The 9,108-nt window shown below is 41.2% G+C and overlaps 1 protein-coding gene across 1 annotated transcript; it reads left to right on the top strand.

The window, feature by feature from the left end:
• The first annotated feature begins 72 nt into the window (after positions 1 to 72).
• On the top strand, positions 73 to 9,009 carry LOC136429996 (KICSTOR complex protein ITFG2-like). Its single transcript, XM_066420204.1, has 14 exons — positions 73 to 448; positions 987 to 1,082; positions 1,363 to 1,404; positions 2,111 to 2,179; positions 2,432 to 2,558; positions 3,637 to 3,728; positions 5,259 to 5,318; positions 5,492 to 5,655; positions 6,012 to 6,100; positions 6,472 to 6,534; positions 6,818 to 6,906; positions 7,257 to 7,374; positions 7,862 to 8,038; positions 8,310 to 9,009. The coding sequence occupies exons 1-14, from the start codon at positions 353 to 355 to the stop codon at positions 8,366 to 8,368; spliced, it is 1,341 nt and encodes a 446-aa protein (XP_066276301.1). The 5' UTR covers positions 73 to 352; the 3' UTR covers positions 8,369 to 9,009.
• Positions 9,010 to 9,108: the final 99 nt, after the last annotated feature.

Raw genomic sequence — 9,108 nt, 5'->3', positions numbered from 1 at the left:
AAAGGGGCAAAATAAATTTCATAATGTTAGACATGTCCCCTTGAAAATAATCGTATGACCCTAACACTCTGGGATCGAGCACTTCCTCCAGGGACACAACATAGAGATGGCCAGGAAGAGGAACACTGACAGAAATTTAGATTTTTGAGTCAATTCATAACTTTGTGATCTTAAAAGTACATCCACCATGTGTATGAACTACAGGACGTAATATAAGCAGCTGACAGATACGCATGAATTGTCAATACATCTGCAAGGTCAAGGAGGAACATGTGAAAGATGTTGAATTTAATTTTAAGCTAGTTGGACTTTGTTGTTTGTACAGTACAGTTTCTACTGTAGTATATGAAAGATGAGGTACGTGTCGTTTGTGGAACACCTGCAGTTGGAGTTCTCAGGGAACCTCATGCCTCAGGCCATGGTGCTGGGGGATGTGGACAATGATCAGGTAATTATACCACAGGATTAACCTTTAAGTTAGTATTTAAGCAGACCACAATGCAGACAAGATAGTGTAATTTTCATAGATAAGCTTTAAACTATGATTGGAGCTAGGCAGTCCGCATGGGGGTAACAACATGCATATTTAAGAATGGCGCAAGAGTCTCATCACATGGTACATTATTGTAAATAATGTAGAAATGTGATTCCAAATATAAGTATAACCTTCAGGATGCCAGACCCACCGCACTAGAGGATGACGCCTTAAGCCAGTGGAAGCCACATTCCCACTCCCTGAGTTCAAGGGCAACCAATCTCTCATTATTTATCGTGTGGAAAATAATTAAAAGTCGGTTGCCAATATTTGTAGCTCAGGTCATATGGCTTCCCTGTTGGATTAACTGACTTTAGGGCAATGGGCCTGGCAACCACAATGCCCTGGAAGTACTGGAGGATGACATACAAAGATAGTCTTCCTTTTCTGAAGGTCTTGTGGATAATTCAAGCCTGATGCAACTTCAACTCGGTATTTTCTACATTCTTAGGATAACGAGTTGGTGGCTGGTAATGTGAATGGACAACTGATGGTGTTCAAAGGTGCCGACACAACTCCATGGAGGATGGCTTCAGGACTGGGGATGGTCAGTATTAATGTGGAACACAAGTACATGTAACGGTGTGGTTCAAGTGCCACTTACTGACCAGTCTAATTGGTCTGGACCTTTTAGCCTTGTGGTGTGTTGGGTTTGTGGGCTTGCTGGCCCGGGTTAGATCCCTGGAGACTGTACTACTCGCTTCATGTGTTTCATACACACTCAATGTCTACATTGTTGCAGTAGATGGAACTTTCCTTGTCATTTTCCCTGCATCTGGTCCAAACTTCCAGTAACACTAACAGCCTGACTTGTTCTCTCCCTGCAGACTTCCTGTGCTGCAGTGGGAGATGTGTGCAATACTGGTAAGGTGAGTAAATCAATAACATTTAACTTGCAAGGAGCAAGCCATCCTCCCAGCAGACTCAATATGTTCGTTACCTCCCTAGTCCCTGAACACACTTCTGGCGATGTCACCACCAAACAGCTTTCAGCCAATCAGAGGGTCTGCTAAAGCTCATCTCAAGCAAAGCCGCAAAGGACACTGGGAAGCTATCAGCCAATCAGCTTGAGTCTTACATCGCTACTTAATTATTCATGAGCAACTAACGACTGTTTGTGCCAAATAAGACTAGCTCATTAATTATCAATGAACAACTGTCAGTGATGCCCCCAGAAGCCAAAATCTCCGTTCAAAAGAGACAGGGAGGGTTTGCCGAACATTTCCCGAGCGGGTGTCAGCGCTGATAAAGGAGGGTGGGAGCAAGAACCAATCACTTCCTGTGATGCAGCAAACTGTGCTATAGTATATATATGCATATATAGTCAAACGTAGAAAATTCAAATCTGTATCAAGTTGCAAAGAATGTCATGCTGCCCCTATTGCTCATCAGCTGTATGGGACTGATGTTGGTGATGATGATGGTCAAGTTGTATGTCCATGTACATGTATTGTAAATCATGATAAACAGTTAATGTAGCTGTCAGATGTACAATTCAGCACACACCAACAAGTGCATGTACATGTATCCTATAATATTAAACTTTTTGACAATATTTGTTGTGTTCTGTTTCAGAATGTGATTATGACCCTAAGTGCTGAAGGCTGGTGTCATGTCTTCTCTATAGCACATCATGAGAAACAGGTAAACAAAACTTAATTGTAACTTGAACTTGACCTTCACTCATGAAAGAAATGGTCAGTGTATTGCAAACTAAGGTTTCTTACCACATTGAAAAAAAGTAAAATTTAGACATTTCTTTAGTGCGTTCTGATATTTAGGATGATGCGGTTTCATCATATTTCTTCTGTATGTACATGTAACAGACATGTATTCTATTGTAACCACTGAAACCATTTGTTTCCTTGGCGCTGACTCCAATGAATGTCTTTGCAGAATGAAGACGATGAAAAGGACAAGGAGGCAGCAGTGTCTCAGGAGAAAGGAGGGCCAAAGGAAATGACACCTGTCTATCAACAACTATTAGCTGCCAATGCGCAAGCTATTGTCATAGCCGACATTGGTAGGGGGTTATCTCAAGTATAGTAAAACATCCTTACTTTTTGGCTTGAATATTGCCATGTCTTACCACCATTGTTGTACAATTTATTTTTATTCAACTTAACATGACAGAAATGTCACATTTATGTCTGGTACTCGACATGCGTATTATAACACAAAGGCAAATACATGCAAGTTGTTTACTTTGTATAAGGCCTAAGAAAAATATGATTACAGTCCTCCAAAAAATGTGATCAGTAGGTAGGGATTTTTTTTATAGATTTCTGCTTAAGTGATCCAACAAATAAAGTTTAACAATATAAAACTGGAAAGCATCAGGACTAGGGGTGGGTACCGGTACCGTGTACCGGTACAAAACCGGTATTTCTTAATGGACCATTTAAAAAAAAACGGTCCGTAAAAAATCAGTGGACCGGCCTATGGACCGATTAGAAAATTCATAGTACTAGGCTACCAGCAGGCGGCCACATAGCTGGTCTAAGAAAATACAAAACAGCAGATTTAATGAGTCGTTTTCGAAGACGATAGCTGCGAATCATCTAGAAACACTTAACGGATGAGTAAACAGACGGCGAGGAGAGTGTAGTTATAATTTTGAGACAAACTGCAAACCTAAGAAATTATATCGTTCCAGACATGACGTTTGGAGACTTTTACGTGTGTCCTGCTCTCCAAAATATTATGTACTGCGACAGTACTATAATCAGGTACAGGTACAGGTCCGGACCTGGACCTGACCCGCTGGACCTGGACCTGGACCGGACCTGAATTTTATGTACTGGTACCCACCCCTAATCAGGACACTGGTATTTATTTTCAATGTATGTTGTAATTGTACAAGTACTGAACAGGTACTGAACAAAAAAGTACAATGTTCAGTACACATTCCTAAAATGTAAAGAGAATGTGAAATATAGAAAGTCTGTTAGAAAATTTTCAAGACTACTTGGATTCTATTTTGAATATTCATCACTCTGCTGCACTGTCAGATCGAAAATTTTATGTGCCTCTGAAGTGTCTTACTGTGAAGACTTCATGATGTCTTGAATGTGAAGTAACCCATCCTATTATGTCCACAGATAAAGATGGGAAGAACGAGGTAGTGATCGGGTACACAGATCGAGTAGTCCGTGCTTACAGCTGGGTGGAAAATGCATCACCAGCCACCACAGTAAGTAATGTTTGTGTTCCAAGTGTTTATGTATGTACTGGGTACTTAGTATTACAGTAAATGTCATGTACTAATGATGAGATCTAGAGGCATATTACTAGTAATCCATGCAAGGTTATACATTTTAAGGCATCATATGTACTGTGAGTTTAAAAATTTTCTGATGGCTTGATAGTGAAGCATGAAATTAAACCAGCTAAAGAATTGATAGTCTTGTTATGTTAACTTTCACAGTCCCAAAAAAAAAGAAAAAACAAGAGTCTTAGGACCCAAAATCTCCATGAAACTTTTTCTTTTATTAAACCTGTTCCCCCCATTCTATATCGCTCAATGGTATGACCCCCGGCCACATGTTGGGGGCTCAGGTTCCACAGTGACCCACTTTCGCTATCAAAAGCTAGTAACAGCTGTTAGTAGTGCTACAATGGCCAAAACTGCAAATATAGATTTCCCCATTACTTAGGCAAATTAAGTCCAATTTGCATAATTTGCACTTCATTGTATACAACCCTCTCTAAGCTACCTGCCAAGTAAATAAAATGAAAATCTGTCGCTCCTTTCTCCAGTTATTCTCCTTTGAAAATATTTACAAACACGCCATTGCAGTTCCAGTGACACATACCAGGGGGCCCAAAATCGACCTTGACCTTCCTCCACCTAACACCCACCCACATACCAAAAATCATTTCAATCCATGTACAGGTTCTACAGTTATGCTGATTTTAAGCGTCCGGTGACACATACATACATACACGGTGACACAAACATACACACACGCGCACACGCATGCAAACACAATAACTTCGCATGATTTGCACTTCAGTGTGTACATCTCTGTCCAACCTACCTGCGTACCAAATAACATGAAAATCTGTTGTTCCTCTCTTCAGTTAAACCCCTTTAGAACATTTTTACAAATAGGCCATTGCAGTTCCAGGGACACAAACCAGGGGGCCCAAAATCGACCTTGACCATTCTCCTCCCAGCGCATACCCACATACCAAATATCATTACAATCCATCTACACGTTCTACAGTTATGCTGACTTTAAGCATCCGACGACACACATGCAAACGATTTACCTCCTTACTTATGCAAATTCGGTCTCATTTGCATAGTTTGCACTTAAGTGTGTACAACTTGGTCTAACCTACCTGTGTACCAAAGAACATGACGATCTGTCAATCCACTCTTCAGTTCTTCTACATTTAAGATTTTAACAAATACGCCATTGCAGTTCCAGTCACACATGCCAGGAAGCCCCAAATCGACCTTGACCTTCCTCCACCTAACACCCACCCACATACCAAAAATCATTTCAATCCATGTACAGGTTCTACAGTTATGGTGACTTTAAGCGTCCGGTGACACATACATACACACAAACACCAAACGCAAGCAAAACAGTATCTCCATGAAAAAGCCTTTTTTGATGGAGATAACAATGCTGGATTTTTTAAGAGGAAGGCAAAACAACTAATACTATACTTTTAATCTATTTTTTCTTGTGCTTGTGTCTTATGTGTGCAGGGCCAAGATGTACTGAGTGGCAAGTTTGTGCTCCTTCAAACATGGGAGTTGGTTGGCCAGGTAAGTTGACTCTCAAGTATACATAAAGTGTAACAAGGCCGTCATCTCGGCACTACTCATGAACAGTCGTACAGTAAGTCTGGCTTCCAATGCCGACATTATGACCATACAATATTGCATACAGTTCCACAGATCATACCACAGTTTGACTGACTGTGGCTGTGTATTTCCAGGTTGGTTCCATAGTTGTAACTAAGGGAGTAGACGGACAGACAGAACTGTTAGCCTCCCAGCCAGGCTGCACCTACACCACACTACTGATGAAGGACAGTGGGAAGGGGGAGGGGGGCGACAAAGAGACAGAGGAAGAGGAGGAGGAGGAAAGGCAACAAGCAAGGTTAGCAAGAATAGGTTTTATTTCTGTTTTGCACATTTTCTCATTTCAAAATCATTTTTATCTTAAATTTGTCTTTAAAATCTGCTGTCTTTTGATTTGAACAAATATTTTTACGGTTTTGATGGGAATTTTGGTAGATGTTGGCAGATCGGCAACCAAGTCAGTAGTGTGTTTTCAGTACACTTTTAGACAGATTAGCCAAAGAGGCCCTGTGTGCGTCACTCCACCGCAAGGGAAGGTCGTGTAAAGTGCCTTTCCCAAGGACACGACATAAAACCCATTGACAGTGGTCTTGATTAGTGACTGTACAATGTAGGACCCAGGTGCACTCATATGCATGACTGTTTCTGTTCCAGTGGTGAAACTGTGATCTTCCACCCCCTTGTGTCTTCCCGGGCCAGGAACCCTGATGTGTCAACAGAGATCATAGGAAACTTGGCTACAGGTAAATTCTCAAGAACAGTCCACTTACAGGAGCTGTTCAGTACATTTATGCCTACATACAGTGCTACAGAGCGGACAAAATGCAACAAGGCATAAAAAACTGCCCAATCTTGCATAATTAGTCACAATTCCTTAAGAAATTCCTGAATGGAGATCTTTTAACACTTTCAATCATTCATTTCTTAGGCCAAGGGCTAGGTAGCCTGAAAAAATCACGCTCCTAGCGACCGGCCCTCTTGGGTAGGGGTCATTAACCTCCGCCCGAGAACTGGTGTAAACACAGGCTAAAGGCCTACGTACGTAGCTACCTACAGAAAAGAATTGATATTATGGTTCAGAGATTTTTTTAAAATTAGTTTGTTTGTTTTGTAGGGCCCTCAGATGATGCAGGTGACTGTCCAGGGCGGGGGCTGTATGCTATGTGTACCCTTGACGGTAGGTGGTTCTCCCCTTACTTTCCTTAAACACCCCATCCTGTCGGCCTTAGTATGCAGCAGATTTCAACATTCTCCCTGCTGTATGTGGCATCTTCAATGGAACCAAAGTTGAGCTTGCTTATCAAAGAATTAAGCAGGTAACAGTCAAGGTCATCATTTAAGTCACAAATACTTTCCAAAACAAGTATAGAAACACAGACTGTCATAGTTCACACTGAGCCATCTTTGGACCAACACATTCAAGCAGATGTTTGCAATAGTTGGATTGTTTGTTTACTCAGGTACCTTGATGCTGGGGCAAGGGGAGGAGATTGTCTGGTCACTTCAGGTGGACCACCACCTGTTCTCACTCACAAAATTGGACGTCACTGTGAGTTGTACATAAAAATGATTATGAAATATTATGAATTTATGAAATTCAATGCAAATATGCCTTTTATATAATTGTAATACTGGTAAGTTTTGTTTTCAAGTGTGTACAATGATGCTGTCTGACAACACTTCTTAATTCTTTATTCACAGCTAACCATTTCTTCTTTCTTCATAGCCCTTCCTGTCCAAAACAAATTTTCTTGTGAAGCTAGGGCAGGGATGTGTGCTAATGGCAGACCCTTTTGATAGAGGAACAAAGGCAGGGGGAATTGATCAAATAGCTTTTTAACCTAGGCTGCTACAAGGCTTCATATATAATGACAGTGATCTTGTCTTCTTCCTCCACAGCGGGACGGTAAAGACGAGATCGTGGCGTGTGGGTGGGACGGACAGACGTACATCATGGACCACCTGCAGAACATGGTCCGCTTCCAGTTCGACCAGCCTGTCAATGCCTTCTGTGCTGGTAGGGGGCGTTTCTGCATCATGGAGCAAGGGCATTGCCTGACTCAATTTGTTTTAAATCATTGGTATTGGTCAACTATAATAACTGCCTTTTGGACTAACACATCAGCTTGGCAGGCATTTCAAAGCATATTTGAAAAAACAGGCATGATGTTATCTTTTATCAACGAGTACTTCAAATAGACAATCCTGAATGTCCATCACAATTATCAATTCGGCCAATGAGAGTGTAGCCATTAGCGGTTTGGCCAATGAGAATGTGGCTGCATGTCCGTCATTTTTATCAAGTTTTTATTTTGCACTTCTACATTTTGATGGAGGTGGTTGAGGCTTTGGGACCGGTCTTTTCATTTGTTTCTCAAATTACAACTTGACCCAGTGGGTAAACATGGTTGAAGATTGCAAATGTATTCTATGAGCTGGTTTCACAGTTGATACTCTGGTCAAAAGATTCAATTGTTTGAAACGTTGCCACATTTTTCCTGCAGGTCTGTATGCAGTGATGCCAGGAAGAAATGTCCCCTGTCTGGTGTATGCCACCTTCCATAACAACATCACGCTGCACTTCAACACTACCCTGCCATGTCTGCTCCCAACAACACTCACCGATGTCTTAGCTGACAAGGAGCGGGTGACACAACTGTTGGAAAAACTCCACCTGCAAGGTGGGAAGGAGTTCTACATTAACTGTTCTATTAGGTAGATTAGCCTTATGGAACTGTAGTTATGTACAACTACAAGTAGATGCCATACTTTGTAAAATTGTTGTGCAATAAAGTTATTATTAATGGCTAGAAATTACATAATATCATATGATTTTTAAATGTGGCTGTTATTGTCTACCTGTGAACTAAGAGGTAAAAGTTGGTAACCTTTAGCAGAATGAATTATCACTGTGCCTTTCTGTCAAAGTGAAGCTTTTCCTGCACATTTCAGATGCAGACTCGGGCACTTTGCAGCAGCTATACCACTGGTGTATCTATGGACAACCTTGAATAGCAGTTGTTCCTCTGGTGCATTTATGGACAACAGTGAACAGCAGTTACACCACTGCTGTATCTATGGACAACTTTGAACAGCAGCTATGCCACTTTTATATCCATGGACAACCTTGAACAGCAGCTGTACCTCTGATGCATTTATGGACAACATTAAAAAGCAGCTGAACCACCTTTGTATCCATGGACAACCTTGAATTGTAGCTGTGCCACTTTTATAACTATGGACAACCTTGAACAGCAGCTATACTACGTGGACAATTTTGTGAATGAGCAGCTGTACCACTGTTGTATATGAATCTGATGGTTCCAAAAGACCCCCTCATGTATATATATATACATGTACCAACTCTTTGCCAGTTGCATGAAAATAGATGTCAGCACGTCTCAAGACAAAAGGCCAATAAGACAGCTAAAAGGATGCCAATGCATGTTACCTGTCATTTCAAATTCCTTCCTGGACCGAATCTATGGTGATTTCAGGACTAGTTTCCATTCTGTACGAACCACAACCGGTCTGCCAGAAAACAGATGGACACAAGATTGACTCACACTGAACTTCAGAAGTCTTTGTGTCAATCCTGATATTCAATGACTGCTTCAGTAATGCTGCATTAAAGTCTGCTTGTATAATCACATATATTCTCCTACTGCACTCTTTAGTTACTCTCCAAGCAGAGGTTGAATGGGCAGATCGTCACCGTTTTATCATATGCCTTTTTTTTTTTCTAGCCCAT

This window comes from Branchiostoma lanceolatum, chromosome 3 (assembly GCF_035083965.1).
Source record: "Branchiostoma lanceolatum isolate klBraLanc5 chromosome 3, klBraLanc5.hap2, whole genome shotgun sequence".
NCBI classification, from domain to species: Eukaryota; Metazoa; Chordata; class Leptocardii; order Amphioxiformes; family Branchiostomatidae; genus Branchiostoma; species Branchiostoma lanceolatum.
Note: the sequence above shows the minus strand (reverse complement) of the source record. Positions and strands in the feature narration are given on the sequence as shown.

Excerpts from the sequence above, each read along its gene's own strand:
- LOC136429996 (XM_066420204.1), top strand. The coding sequence starts at position 353 with ATGAGGTACGTGTCGTTTGTGGAACACCTGCAGTTGGAGTTCTCAGGG. Across the intron at positions 2,180-2,431 it reads TAGCACATCATGAGAAACAG|AATGAAGACGATGAAAAGGA; the intron begins GTAAACAAAACT and ends ATGTCTTTGCAG. Across the intron at positions 6,907-7,256 it reads TCACAAAATTGGACGTCACT|CGGGACGGTAAAGACGAGAT; the intron begins GTGAGTTGTACA and ends CTTCCTCCACAG.